General features: G+C 42.0%; 1 protein-coding gene across 1 annotated transcript in view; it reads left to right on the forward strand.

Moving 5' to 3' along the window:
• Window positions 1-12,738: 12,738 nt before the first annotated feature.
• The window catches only part of LOC106581868 (high affinity nerve growth factor receptor-like), a 33,939-nt gene continuing 30,702 nt past the window's right edge, over window positions 12,739-15,975 (forward strand). Inside the window, exon 1 of the mRNA XM_014164305.3 lies at window positions 12,739-13,153. Coding sequence (XP_014019780.1) covers window positions 12,954-13,153 — 200 coding nt within the window. The 5' untranslated portion in view covers window positions 12,739-12,953. The remainder of the gene's footprint in view (window positions 13,154-15,975) is intronic.

A 15,975-nucleotide genomic window follows, 5' to 3' on the forward strand; every position in this document is an offset into this window, starting at 1 on the left:
CTATGCATATATGATGAACAGAGAGTAGCAGTAGCGTAAAGAGGGGTTGGCGTGTGGTGGCTGGCGGGACACAATGCAGATAGCCCGGTTAGCCAATGTGCGGGAGCACTGGTTGGTCGGGCCAATTGAGATAGTATGTACATATGTACATGAATGTATAGTTAAAGTGACTATGCATATATTATAAACAGAGAGTAGCAGCAGCGTAAAAGAGGGGTTGGGGGGGGGGGGGGTAACACACACACAATGCAAATAGTCCAGGTAGCCATTTGATTACCTGTTCAGGAGTCTTATGGCTTGGGGGTAAAAACTGTTGAGAAGCCTTTTTGTCCTAGACTTGGCACTCCGGTACCGCTTGCCATGTGGTAGCACAGAGAACAGTCTATGACTGGGGTGGCTGGGGTCTTTGACAATTTTTAGGGCCTTCCTCTGACATCGCCTGGTGTAGAGGTCCTGGATGGCAGGCAGCTTGGCCCCAGTGATGTACTAGGCCGTACGCACTAACCTCTGTAGTGCCTTGCAGTCGGAGGCCGAGCAATTGCCGTATCAGGCGGTGATGCAACCAGTCAGGATGCGCTCGATGTTGCAGCTGTAGAACCTTTTCAGGATCTTAGGACCCATTATTTTTTGTTTCCTGAGGGGGAATAGGCTTTGTTGTGCCCTTTTCACGACTGTCTTGGTGTGTTTGGACCATGTTAGTTTGTTGGTGATGTGGACACCAAGGAACTTGAAGCTCTCAACCTGCTCCATTGCAGCCCTGTCGATGAGAATGGGGGCGTGCTCGGTCCTCCTTTTCCTGTAGTCCACAATCATCTCCTTAGTCTTGGTTACGTTGAGGGATAGGTTGTTATTCTGGCACTACCCGACCAGCTCTCTGACCTCCTCCCTATAGGCTGTCTCATCATTGTCGGTGATCAGGCCTAACACTGTTGTGTCATCTGCAAACTTAATGATGTTGTTGGAGTTGTGCCTGGCCATGCAGTCATGGGTGAACAGGGAGTACAGGAGGGGACTGAGCACGCACCCCTGGGGGGCACCAGTGTTGAGGATCAGCATGGCAGATGTGTTGCTACCTATCCTCACCACCTGGGGGCGGCCCGTCAGGAAGTCCAGGATCCAGTTGCAGAGGGAGGTGTTTAGTCCCAGGATCCTTAGCATAGTGATGAGCTTTGAGGGTACTATGGTGTTGAACTCTGAGGTGTAGTCAATGAATAGCATTCTCAGATCCCTTATCCCTTATCTTATCTTACCTCTCTTATCCTACCTCATTTGCACATGCTGTATATAGATTTTTCTACTGTATTATTGATTGTATGTTTGTTTGTTTATTCCATGTGTTACTCTGTGTTGTTGTATGTGTCGAACTGCTTTGCTTTATTTTGGCAAGGTCGCAGTTGCAAATGAGAACTTGTTCTCAACCAGCCTACCTGGTTAAATAAAGGTGAAATAAAAAATAAAAATAAATAAATCTCGCTTGGTCCTTGTACTGATGTATATGAAATGAATAAGAGGGGTCAAAGCAACAACTTGTACAGACAATGGCCGTTTATTCTAATTTTTCAATCTGCTAATGGAGTTATAACTTTTTATTTATCCCTGTAAACATTTGAAAATTAGCTGTGAATAACATCATAGGTAAGAGATAGAGAAAGAGGAGGTGGAGAGGGGGCTGGAGAGAGTGAAAGTGAGAAAGAAAACATTAAGGGATTTTTTTTCAAAGTTTTGATAAATTGTATATTCCATCTATTGTACCTTAGTCCAAACATTAAACCTGGGTCTGTGCTGTATGTCCAAGAGGTGCCAGAGACAAAGACTGAATGATACAGAGGAACAAATGTGTGAAGCAGAGAGAGAGAGAGAAAATGGAATGAGAGAGAAAACTAGAACGAGCGACAAATAGAGGGAAGAAAAAGAGAATAGCAAGACGTGTGTTCATTAGTCCTGGAGCTAACTGCTGCTCTCTCATATAGCTCCTTGAGTTTCAGCTCATCTGCATGAGACAGCCAGGGCCTCTGCTGTCCCTGGTCGGCCAGAGCCCTGGTCCTAATGAGAGGGAGAGGGGGATTTTGGTTACACTCCCCCTTACCCTGCCCTGCTCCAGCCTGGGTATCGATCCTGGGTTTACCCATGTGAGTTTCACTCATACACACACTGGCGAGGGCAGGGCACTACTGTCTGGCTGGGTGGGTGTTGATGCTGGGCCGCTACCATGGAGAGATGCAAATAGAAAATAAGATAATACGGCTAGAATTTGAGACGGCTACACCCATCGATCGGAGGAGAGACTTTGTCCAACCAGAGCAGTGATGTCGATGGTGTTGTTCCCGCTACCCTCAGATCTGGAGATAAAGATATAACCATGTTTTCCGAGTCCATGTCTCAGGCCGTGCATTCTGATCTAACAGTAAGATACTGGCAATGAGGCTTCACATAACAACCGGTTGAGCTGGGGAAAAACAATCAATAACAATAATTTCTTAAGAGGAATGAAATGAAAATTGAAATTGGATTCTTGGAGGAGCAAGGACAGGACATACAGTATCTGGGTAGGATGTCCCTGAAGGAAGTTTTAGAATAGAACAATCCCTCCCCCTGTTGATCAAACCAAGGACGCATTTCTCAAGCTTCACAGGGGAGACAGATTGTGGGCATTCTATAAAACCTAGTCAGAGGAGGAGAGAGGAGAATACAAGTGGAATTGAGAGTGGGTGGTCTAGTACTGAAGGTAATGAAGTACTGTCTAGGGCACTTTCACGACCACCTGAGTGCAGTTATACTGCCTTTCTCTGGGTTTTCTCTGTTCCACTCAACCTGTAGCATTAAGCAATTTAAAATCCTACCCTATATGCTGCTTCAGTGTAATTACTCATTAGTGCCAATCAAAAATCCATATGCTCCATTTTCCTTTTCAGAATCCTGCATTTCAAGCTCCACGTATCAAGGATAGGGTTGGAAAATGACCAGTAATTTACCAAAGTTACCAGAATTGTCTGTAAATCTGTTAATGAACATACTTTTGGCAATCTATGGAAATGTTGGTAATTTAAACTTTAATAACTTTTTAAAAAATCATAAAAATTTAAAATGTCTAAATCTTGTGTCCATATTGTCCATGAGTTTCTAGTCTATATGGTTCAAGAGAAAATAGCGTAATTAATGAAAAAAGCATCTAATCAACAATGACAACAGTTTGGCCCCAAAAGATTTACAACGAAGACATATAGACATAAATAAATCAAAGTGTGTTAAAATATAAAGGATATCCCACGCTGAAATCCTCATATTGAACACAAACGGTATTCATTAAGTTGATGGGTTGGATTTAGGATACTATTTTACAGCATATTTATTTATCTTATTTTATTATTTTATATCTTTTACATGTTATTTACATGTTGTTTACATGTAGTTGCTTAAAATCCTTAAAAGTTTCCCAAAATTCTGTACTTCACTGGTATATTTCTAAAGTTACCAGTAACATTCCCTCCCTTTGCAACCCTAATTGAGGAGGAAAAAGGGAACGTGTGGACAATTTACTGTCAATGTCTTGGCTGGAAGGCTTTTTCCTAAGCTACGCCTCTCAGGTTTCTTTGCCTGACATCTGTGCGATGTTACACTGTTATTGGCCATTTTGTTGGTGGACTGTATGTGAGTGGGTCAATGTACAGCAACCGTAGTGTAGCAATGCAGGCTGGACATGGGCACTGTGTGCATTAACCACTCTCTGTGTAAAAGCCTTTCCTTGTACCTGGTCCAAAATAGCTTTTACTCACTCTCTCTTTACTCTGCCCTCACACTCTAGCTCCCTTACTCACGCGCTCCGGCTATAGGACATTAAAATGAAGTGGATTGACTAATGTTTGACAGGTATAGCCTCTCTTAGCCTACTCTCTATCTTTCTCCCTCTCTTTCTCTGTTTCTCCCTTTCTCTCTCTCTTTGTTTCTCTGTCGCTCTCCCTTTATCTCTCTCTGCCCTCCATTTCAACAGCCGTTAATTCATCTGTGCTTCGGTAAAGTTTCAGAGGATGTATGGGATTACTTTAATAACCCTGGAGCGATCAAGATATAATGGATTACATCTGCATATTAATAGTTAATATACTGTATATTGACATACCTTTCATTGCTTTTAATTATTGTTGCTTATGGTTATGTCTTGGATCGTGGCTATTCATTTGAGTTTCAAGACAACGAACATGTCATTCCACTCAATTAGCTAATGCTTCCCGAAGAATATGCAAAAGCTTTGGTAAAAATCTCATTTACATGAGAGCACTTAATTAGCAGGTGTGAGCCTGTGAGGCTTTCAAGAAGCAAGCATTTCATAATGTAATTTAATCTAATGGAACAGTAATTTGTAGAATAATGGTAAAAAGCTACAGGGAGAAAGAGTGTGTGAGAGAGAGACTGAGTGGGGCTGTTCAGGGATGGTCTAGCTACACATGGTTTCGTGGACAAGGTGATGGTTGGTCTAGACCTGGGGCCAAACCTACAGTATGCACCACAGTGACCAAGTCCATTTTGAATGAGTGATGTCCAAACCACTGTGGTTATGTTAGACATGATAGGAGGAAGATGGATTCATGGGAGTGAAGGCAGCCATTAATTCATATTTGACCATCGATCTTCATGATGCATGAACATAGTAATTTAATCTAATAGTACATTATAAAAAAATATGTAGGTTATTATTAAAAAAAATATGTAGGTTATTAATAACCTTTTCTTACCTAAAAGTGACCACCTATTTCTAATTGATAAGAAAATGAGGAAGAAACCTCTTCCGCTTTTTATAAATGGAAATGAATATACACTACTGAGATGAATAAAACGAGTTCAACTAAACAGGTCACTCAAACAGGTCAATGACAAACCCAGGAACAAAAATGTGTTGTTATGACGTCCCCAGAACGTTCTGAAATGGTCGCCAAAAGTCGTCAGGATGTTGTGTCATGGACCACGGTATTTCCCTCATTCCCGGCATGTCTCGGGGACGTCCCCGGGATGCTTTTTTTAGATGTTCGCAGGACCTTGTGTCATGGTCGCCTGGAGGTCTTTCCTTCATTTACTACAGTATGAAGGGACCAATCAGAGAGCACGGTTATGATGATGTCATTATGAAGTGACCAAATGGGGACAAGGTCAACCTTCTGTTGCGACCAAGCCGGGACCTGTATTAAAAGTCCCCTTATGGTCCTGAGGTAAACACCATGTTTTATAGACACTTAGTGGCCAGTTTATTAGGTACACCACCCCGTTCACAAAAGTTGCTATATAAAGCAGGCAGACAGGCATCGAGGCATTCAGTTACTATCCGATTGAACGTTAGAATGGGTAAAACGAGTGACCTAAGAGACTTTGAGTGTGGTATGATCGTCGGTGCCAGGCGTGCCGGTTCTAGTATCTCAGAAACGGCCGGGCTCCTGGGCTTTTCAGGCTCGACAAACAAAACACATCCAGTCAGCGGCAGTCCTGTGGGCGAAAACAGCTAGTTGATGAGAGATCGAAGGAGAATGGCAAGAATCCTGCAAGCTAAAGGGCGGGTCACAAACATGCAAATAACGGCACACTACAGCAGTGGTGTGCAGAACGGCATCTCGGAACGCACAACTCATCGATCCTTGTCACGGATGGGCTATAGTCCAGCACAGTGGACTCGTTATAATACCCATAAAACCTAGATGTAAAACCCGATAATGGTCCCAATTGTTTTTCCGCCATTCATTTTTGCATCTGGAATTTTAGAGCTACTTCATATAAGGTCTGTGTTTCGTGTAGGCTTACCCTGGTGTGACATTTTGATAGCCATGTAATTCTCTCTTGGACAAGGTGAGTTCTCTCAATATATTCCCCTCAATTTACTCTCAAAAATTCGAAATGCTAATTAGAAACAGAGAAGACCTCAGCAAGACTACAGATTCCTGAAGGAAGTTCCTGCACATCATCTCTAGCCGACACTGTCAGCTACCGTTCAACAGCGAAATCAGAGACCTTTTTGCCCAAAGACCTTATGTGCCCAATCCATGAACTGAAGTCCCCTTTTCTCTGTGTTAGCTAGCCACTGACTACACTTTAGCTAGCTAGTTAGCAGAGCAGTAGATCAAATACATTCTACTTTGCCTAGATTATTGTTTGCACAGTATGTCGACTTCTGTGTCTATTTCAGAACTTAGGGCATTTTTCAAGGATGAGCATAAGAGCATTAAAAGGAGGGAAGACCACTATAAGTCTGGCCATGTGGAGAAGTGCAGCTATTGTGAGAGACAACTTACCGGTTTGGTCAGGGCCAGCATGAGGGATCAATTTTATCCCGTGTCGGTGAGTGTAGCTATTAAGTTAAGTTTGAGCATCTTAGCAATACAATGTGTTCTATACAGCTGTCAACGTTCTACAAGGAAAGAGCCACCTAATCAGTGATAAAATCATTAAGCAGATTACCCCGGATACCAGACTTCGATGAGTGGTAACTCAGTTCTAGAATGTTGTCATTGATGAAAAAAAGCTATTGACATTCAAAATTGAATTTGTCTAGACATCTAGTCTGTATTGTAGTTTCATAACCAGAGACAAATCGTCAAAGGCACAGTATGTACAGTTGGAGTCTGAAGTTTACATACACTCAGGTTGGAGTCATTAAAACTCGTTTTTCAGCCACTCCACAAATTTCTTGTTAACAAACTATAGTTTTGGCAAGTCGGTTAGGACATCTACTTTGTGCATGACACAAGTCATTTTCCAACAATTGTTTACAGACAGATTATTTCACTTATAATTCACTGTATCACAATTCCAGTGGGTCAGAAGTTTACATACACTAAGTTGACTGTGCCTTTAAACAGCTTGGACAATTCGAGAAAACGATGTCATGGCTTTAGAAGCTTCTGACAGGCAAATTGACATAATTTGAGTCAATTGGAGGTGTACCTGTGGATGTATTACAAGGCCTACCTTCAAACTCAGTGCCTCTTTGCTTTACATCATGGGAAAATCTAAAGATATTAGCCAAGACCTCAGAAAACAAATTGTAGACCTCCACAAGTCTGGTTCATCCTTGGGAGAAATTTCCAAATGCCTGAAGGTACCACGTTCATCTGCACAAACAACAGCACGCAAGTATAAACACCATGGGACCACGCAGCCGTCATACCGCTCAGGAAGGAGACGCGTTCGGTCTCCTTGAGATGAACGTACTTTGGTGCGAAAAGTGCAAATCAATCCCAGAACAACAGCAAAGGACCTTGTGAAGATGCTGGAGGAAACAGGTACAAAAGTATCTATATCCACAGTAAAAAAAAAGGCCTATATCGACATAACCTGAAAGGCAGCTCAGCAAGGAAGAATCCACTACTCCAAAACCGGCATAAAAATGCCAGACTACGGTTTGCAACTGCACATGGGGACAAAGATCGTACTTTTTGGAGAAATGTCCTCTGGTCTGATGAAACAAAAATAGAACTGTTTGGCCATAATGACCATCATTATGTTTGGAGGAAAAAGGGGGAGGCTTGCAAGCCGAAGAACACCATCCCAACCGTGAAGCACGGGGGTGGCAGCATCATGTTGTGGGGGTGCTTTGATGCAGGAGGGACTGGTGCACTTCACAAAATAGATGGCATCATGACGGAGGAAAATTATGTGTATATATTGAAGCAACATCTCAAGACATCAGTCAGGAAGTTAAAGCTTGGTCGCAGATGGGTCTTCCAAATGGACAATGACCCCAAGCATACTTCCAAACTTGTGGCAAAATGGCTTAAGGAAAACAAAGTCAAGGTATTGGAGTGGCCATCAGAAAGCCCTGACCTCAATCCCATAGAAAATCTGTGGGCAGAACTGAAAAAGCGTGTGTGAGCAAGGAGGCCTACAAACCTGACTCAGTTACACCAGCTCTGTCAGGAGGAATGGGCCAAAATTCACCCAACGTATTGTGGGAAGCTTGTGGAAGGCTACCTGAAACGTTTGACCCAAGTTAAACAATTTAAAGGCAATGCTACCAAATACTAATTGAGTGTATGTAAACTTCTGATCCACTGGGAATGTGATGAAAGTAATAAAAGCTGAAATAAATAATTTTCTCTACTATTATTCTGACATTTCACATTCTTTAAATAAAGCAGTGATCCTAACTGACCTAAGACAGGTCATTTTTACTAGGATTAAATGTCAGGAATTGTGAAAAACTGAGTTTAAATGTATTTGGCTAAGGTGTATGTAAACTTCTGACTTCAACTGTATTAATTTGAGGGGTACATGCATTCACACAGTCTTGATTTATAGGATCCCACTATATGATTGATATGTCATGTGATAAAATCCCAAGTTATCAATTAAACGTTTATGGAAAAACTGCACAAAATTACAGTTTATTAAATATTCTACAGCTGTAATGTCATCAATCAAATCAAACTTTATTTATATAGCACATTTCTTACATCGAATGCATTTCAAGGTGTTCACAGTCATCAGATGAGGTGTTGTCTGCAAAGTGGGGCTCAGATAACAAAGAGGAGGACATCAAGGAATTCAAAATGGCTACAGGGATGTGCAGGAGTCAGGTCTTTATGTCACAGTGTCTGGGATCCTGGGTGCCTCAGTGGATGGTCTGGTGGGCATCACAGCAGTAGTGGAGGTCAAGTGCATGGTGCAAGGTGCAAGTGACCTTACCATTGAAGAGGCAGTGAAGTCAAGTAGGGAGGGTCTTACATCCTCCGTGAAGACCATCCTTACTGGCACCAGGTCCAAGGTCAACTCCACATCACTGGAAGGGACACCTGCTTCTTCGTTGCATGGACCACCAAGCCTCCATCAGTATCCCCATCGAGTGTGATGAGCTCTGACAGACTCGTAATGATCCTCCTGTCAGTACCTAGTTTTCAGGGAATATTCCACATAGTTCATACACACACACACTAGGCTCCCAGAATAGGTGAAATTACATACAGGTTTTGCTCAAAGCAGCCAACTAAAGTAATGTAGTTAACGTAAGTCTAATAAATAAGGCTGGTCTGTGTGCATTTTTAAACAGTCATTATGCTAGCCTATGCTGATTTTCTTTTTACTTGTAAGGAAGGTAACGTGCGTTGAACAACTACAGATGGTGGGTATCTAGCTAATTTTCATAAGAACCTAGCTAACTACAGATCTTTGTCCTAACCAAAATCGATTGTTAGCAGCTAACAAACAGGGCTTACCTTATCACACGGCTCCAGCGACACCTCTCGCTTACAGAGGATGGAAAACGCTAAAATGCACGTGTGCTTATCGGAGTAGTGGTTACAATCCGGTACATAGCACAGAACTATCCTTGCTTCCGATCGACAGAGAGACCTAAGGTTAGCTAGTTCGCTACAAAGGCCAGAGAATAATTAAAAGGTCATTTGAAAATGCTAAACAAGAATACACACAAGAAACACTATCAATTATTTACACAAGCAACTAAAAAGGCTATAATATCTACTTGCTAGGATACTTGCTACTTGTCGAAGAGTTTGCATTGAGAAATGTGCCTTGAGAGATGATGTCAAAGCTTGCGTCAAGATGTGTAGTTCTGTATGCTAGCCACATTGGCGGCTAATTAGCATTTCAATTTGTGGGGTAATTACAGGCAAATATATTGATAAAAGTTACCTGGACCAAGGGAGATTTGCTTGGTTATCAAAATGTCACGCCAGGGTAAGCCTACACGAAACACAGACCATATATGAAGTAGTTCTAAAATCACCAACGCAAAAATGCATGGTGAAAAAACGATTGGAACCATTTCTGGGTTTTACCACTAGGTTTTATGGGTATAGTGACTCATACTGTGGTACTCAATTGCAGCAGATGACCACACAGGGTCCCAATCCTATCAGCTAAAAACAAGAAGAAGCGACTCCAGCGGGCACGTGATCACCAACACTGGACAATTGAGGAGTGGAAAAAACATTGCCTGGTCTGACAAATCCTGGTTCCGGTTACATCATGCTGATGGCAGCCAGGATTTGGTGTAAGCAGCATATGTTCATGGCCCCATCATGCCTGGTGTCAATGGTACAGGCTGATGGCAGTGGTGTAGTGGTGTGGGGAATGTTTTCCTGGCACACATTAGGTCCCTTGATTTTAATTGAGCAATGTTTCCATGCCCCAAAGATTTTAGGCTGTTCTGAAGGCCAAGGTGGATCTGACCTAGTACTAGATGGGTGTACCTCATAAACGGGGCCACTGAGCGTATATTTCCACACTATGAGGTTGGAATAATACTGTGAAATTGTGAAAAGTATGATAATGCCCTTTAAGTGTAAGAGCTGTTTGAAAAGACCACCCTTACGTTTCTGCCTGTTTTGGTGGGATGGAGTTTTGGCTTTCCATGGGGACATCACCATGTGGTAAATTAGTTAATATATCAATGAGAAAGAGAGTTCCAAACCTCTCTGCCAATAACAGCTAGTTTTCAGTTTCCCCCTTCCCACTCAGACCACTCCCAGACCGTCCTAGCAAAATTCTTGATTGAGAAATTGTCATTTGCTAAGAGGCAATTTTTGCTTCTTTTTGACCATTTTAATTGAGAACAATCACAAAAGGTACTTAATTGTTACCCAGAAATGATTTCATATTGAGATTAAAATGGCTGCATTGGAGCTTTAATGTTCCTAGAACGTTTTCAGAACTTCAGTTAGACATCTCACTGAAACCTAAAAGGGATCCAACGGGAATGTTACCTAATATCCTTAGGACGTCCTCTGTGATGCTTTGAGGTTCTTGATGAGGTGTCGGGGTGGTGAATATTGGCTATTTGTCCTTAATTTGATTACCCATTGTTCTGATTGGCTGCTTTATTCAGTATACCCTGCACTGCCCTTGATTATTGGAGACTTCCTATCCCTAACTCCATCATAGATTTGGAGCATTAGCTCAAACAGAAATAAGAAATTATATGCATTCTCTATATTTTCTTATGTTCAGAGAATATGGAATAGGATGCGTAAGCATTCCTTTGCATAAGCATTCCTCATTTCAATGCAAACAGACATGTACACTGCCACACAAACTGCCCACTTAAAAGAAAATAAACCAAACGACTGTTAAAAAACATTAACTCATTTAATTCAATTTAATTTGAAGTCTTCTTCACTTTGGTATCAATCAATGCATTAATAATGGTTGGTACAAAGCATTCTGTATGCTCAATGTCACATTTCACACACCAAACACTATTCTACACATGTATCTACTCCACTAGAACACTTCTGTGAAGAAGCTTATTGCCTTCCCGTCCTACTTGCTGAGCTCAGTTGAAGTACGAAGAGTAGGGAGGAAGTACTGAGCCATCACTATCTCCCGACGAGTGCAGCAGAAATGGCAATTCAGCTTATAGCTGGTAATTGTGGTCAGAACACTATGACCTTATTCATGTGTATGGTGACTAAGAGGGATGGGGGCGGGGCATACTATTTGTCCCTGGGGGAAGAATTGACTCCATCTCATAGACGCCAAGAGATGGAGGGCCACAAGTAATGCTAATTCTATATGATGTCTCTGCGCTATTGCAGTGAGCTATTTAAGCCTTCCTTGAGTAACATTCTGACGAGAAGTATTTGAGCCATGATGTCATCTTTATAAATGATATTCCGACATGAGGTTTACAGCTAATCATGCTAACCCTGTCTTATGACTATGTCACAAGGTAGAAAAGTGACAGGTTCTGGGTCTGGGTTGAGCAGGCAGTGTTAAAGCAGAGGCAAACAACAAAAGGACAGTTAAACACATTTAGTTTAAGGATTGGTGTTTGCCAAGGTTTCAGCACACAGTTTTTCAATTCAATTCGATTTCATCATCTCCATATCTCATTTACATAAACATCATTTTCTCTTACATTTAGCTTAAAATCCATGTTAGTTAAAACCATCATACAACTATCAAACCAAACAAAAATGGACACAAGTAGCAACACAAGCCAGCAGGCAGGAGTCCATTATCACTTAGTCATACAGCACAACATCCATTTGCCATGTGCTCTAATGAAACATTTCAGCCTTAAAGCTCTGTTGCAACATGGATCCCCCATGCCTCTGGACTGCATCCCTTTCTGTGGGAGTCCGCCTGGAACACAAAAACAAGAGGGTTTTAATACACAATTCAAAATCACATTATACATTAATTGTCCAATAGGAATGCTTGATTGTTACACATTGTTACACATAATAATGTAACAATTACCCCTTTGTAAATAAATTAAATAATTACATGCATAATAATAACCCTGTCAAAAAGTGATTGTTCGTCTCATAGCCTGTTGTGTTGACTAGGGTTTCCTAGTATTGTATCTTCCCCCGATTTGTCCACAACCACCACCAAATCCCTTATTAGCTCTGATCTCACAAACCTACAAGGGAAGTCACCTCATTCATAAACCCATGCAGATAGATGGATTCACCATTTGCAACCATCTTCACTGCATGAGACTGGTTGGTACCCAAGAGTCCTGACTTCTTAGTCGTCTCACACCTGCAACCACTGGTGGGAAAGGAGACATCTCACTCAGAGGCAGAAGATCATATCTCCATCATCCCATCTCATCTCTTTCTCCCCCCAATTCCCTCTCTCTCTCCGAGGTGTCTGGTGACAGTGGCTCTCCCACACAGTCAACTAATGGCCTGCCTTGCCCCTCCCTCCGAGAGAGAGTGAGTGAGAGAGAGAGGGAGAGAGACAGAGAGAGAGAGGGAGAAGGGAGTGAGGGTGGGGAGGCTGTAGCCTACCAGCATCCCCAGGGCCCCTTGCCTGCCTTGCTCCTGCTGCTCGCTGCTCCTGTGGCTCAGTACCAGAGTCTCCTGGCTGGGATCACAACCCTGTGAGTCAGCCCAGAGAAGATCTGCTGTGTGTGGAACCTCCCAGTTTATTCTCCTGTTTAGTCCTACTCTGTCTCAGTCTGCACTGACAGCTCTCTGAGCTGCCCTTCCACCATCTCCATCATCATGGCTGTGGTTGTGGGTTCCGCTCCATGGGCAGCCCCACTGGCCCTTGTACTACTGGCAATCACCCTGGCAGTGCCAGCCCTGGGAGGGTGCCCATCCGCCTGCCGGTGCTCCTTCGCCATGCTGCAGTGCCTGGAGCCCAATGGCATTGCCACTATACCCGCGTTGGCACTACAGGAGAGCGAAAACGTCACGGAAATGTGAGTGCAGTTGGTTGCTGGGATGGTTGGTTGGTTGGTTGGTTGGTTGGTTGTTTGGTTGGTTGGCTGGCTGGTTCTGCTGGGTTTGTTGTGTGTGTTTGTCAAGTGCTCATGTTTTGTTTATCTATCTGTTGGCTCAGTCTTGGATGGGATGTATGGTAGTGTGAATAATGAGTTGGGTTGGCATAATGGTTAATCCATTGCTTTGCTGATCTGATGATGGTTGCGTGATCGGCTTGAGCTGTTTGAAGCAATGCTGGGCGTGGAACAACAAATACGTCTTAGTAGGAGAAGGTGAATATAGTCCAGTATAGAGTTTAATCAAGGTGATTGGTTTCCATGAATTTTCATGGAGAGGGGAGTTATGTGACCCTATGGATTGAGTACGTTTTATATGACCACCGGCCTTCAGTGTGTGTTAGTATGGTGATGAGCTGGTTAGATACCGAACTTCATTTGAAATGGTGTTCTTGCTTTGATGATTGCTTCTGCAAATTAGATTGGCCAAATACACTCTGTGCAGGCACTTCTTGTGAAGTTTCACAGGACTGTTATTACAATTATTAAAGATGAAAAGTCCATGAGATTCAAAGAGTATATATATATATATATATCAAAGTATTCAGAGATTATCCGTCTTACATCTTATTAGAGACTTCTACTCCTAGTCCTCTTTCCATGATTTGTACAACTGGAGTTTCTCAATTTCCGTTCCCAGTGAACAAATTCCACTTCACGAACTCATCAAATTGAACTCCCCCGCTTTGAGTTGGGGTTACAGAGTCTGTTTGATCTTGTGTCTGGTGGTTTCGCACGGGCTGAACTGGGGCGCGATGCGCTGTAAGGGAACACTGTCGATAAGAGCAGAGTTGGTGGTAGTGGAGTGATCATTTCTGTGGGATTGTGCTGATATTGATACTGCTTCACTGATACTCTGCCTTGGTGACTGCAAACAGTCTCTTCCCCATCATGTATCATAAAGGCACTATAGCAGCAAGGTGTTCAGATACATACATCCTTGCCTGGTGAGGGTCATCCTCACAAACCCATTGAGAACATGTTGTTGTGCAGGAGGCTTGTGGTTCCCTGAAGAACTATTAACCAACAGAGTATACATACTTAAGCAAAACTGCATAGAAGAGACACATATAATATTTTAAAGGGTACACAGTACACTCCACTTAAAGATGTGCTACGGGAACCAGATTCATATGGCATGAATTGGATTTGTTACATATAACACGAATTGCAACATTCAGATGATATCCCACAAAATGGATGACATAGTACACAATTGGATGATGTAGTACACAAAAAACAGGGACCACTTTTAGCTCATGAGCACCACTTTCAAAACTGGCTGAAACTATACAAAAGTTGGAAAATTGATCTTTAAGTAATTATCTGTTACTTTACAGTACACAGCTCTGTCCACTCTTTTCAGAGAATTGGAAAATGGCTGTTATACTTAGGCTATACAGTACTGAAAATGGAACACAGAACTAAATGCTGTTTGCTGTAATCCCATGCTGTTCTGTCTTTGTTCCTCTCTACTGCTCTCAACAATTAACCCTCAATCTAGCTCGTTAAGGGAGAGACTGCATCTGCAGCATGTCCAGCTAGTACTTAACTTTCTCCCTCTATGCCACTACTTCTCTCTCTCTCTCTCTCTCTCTCTCTCTCTCTCTCTCTCTATATATATATATATATATATATATATATATATATATATATATATATATATATATTATCAGTACCTGTGGCTTAACTTGTTACTTAGAACTCCAGCAGAGTTGTAAGCAATTCAATCAATAAGCAAGAGCTGCTCTTTCGGCATGTGTTTCAGGGGAACAAACAAGAAACAATTACCTGTGGTACAGGGGACCAAATTCATCATGCACTAAGTTATAAATGAAGTTTTGCGAATTGTCAGCGGATGCCCGCCTGAGTACACTAGATTGTCTCAATCCAATAAGCATGGGGGCGATTGGTGATTCTCATTCCACCTGTCCTGCAATTACATTACTGCTCCGTGGGTCAAATAAATATCTGTGTTGCGTAGTGACAGACTGAAACAATAGTGCCTCTGTTAAAGAAGGAAATATTTGGTGATGGAGATGTTTGGGGCACTGCCCAGCGGGCAAAACTGGTTGCAATAATGTCTGGCTGATGTCTTTTGTGACGTCATGGTCAGGTTGTATACTGACTGTAAAAGGACATTTTTAGTGATCAGAAAGAGAAGTCTTCACCTGGTTGTAATATGGTTATCGGTCGTCATGTCAACCAGATACCAATGAAAATATATGACAAATTTCCCAGGTGTTGTCATGAAAAAGGGTTGGGTGCTGCTTTTTTAAGCTATCATATTTGGCTATACTGTATGTGAAAAAGCTTGGAATTTTTCTTGATAAAGTTGTTCAAATGGAGGAAAATGTTTCCCCCTTGACCTTTTATGCTGCTTTACTTTTGGTTATTGATACAGTAATATCATAAATATCATATATAACAGTCCATATAAAATGTACTTTTCTGGCCACGTCGTGTACAAATGTAGGATCTTAACCTGTTGCAGGATAACTTTTCTGCAATGCAGGAGGTTTAAAAAGGCTTCTGACGTTTGTAATTACATTTAGACATTTCAGACTTGATTTCCACTTATGGAAAATGTATCAACCCCTACAAAAATGTCCAATAATTATAATCTGCATAATAATTCACATTTCCTGTTGCTGCAAGATTATTTTCCTGCTGTAGCAAACTGACTCAAATTATGATCCTACATCTGTACAGTACACTCTTAGAAAAAAGGATTCCAAAGGGAT

Source organism: Salmo salar, chromosome 02, assembly GCF_965601325.2.
Source record: "Salmo salar chromosome 02, fSalSal1, whole genome shotgun sequence".
In the NCBI taxonomy this organism is placed as follows: domain Eukaryota; kingdom Metazoa; phylum Chordata; class Actinopteri; order Salmoniformes; family Salmonidae; genus Salmo; species Salmo salar.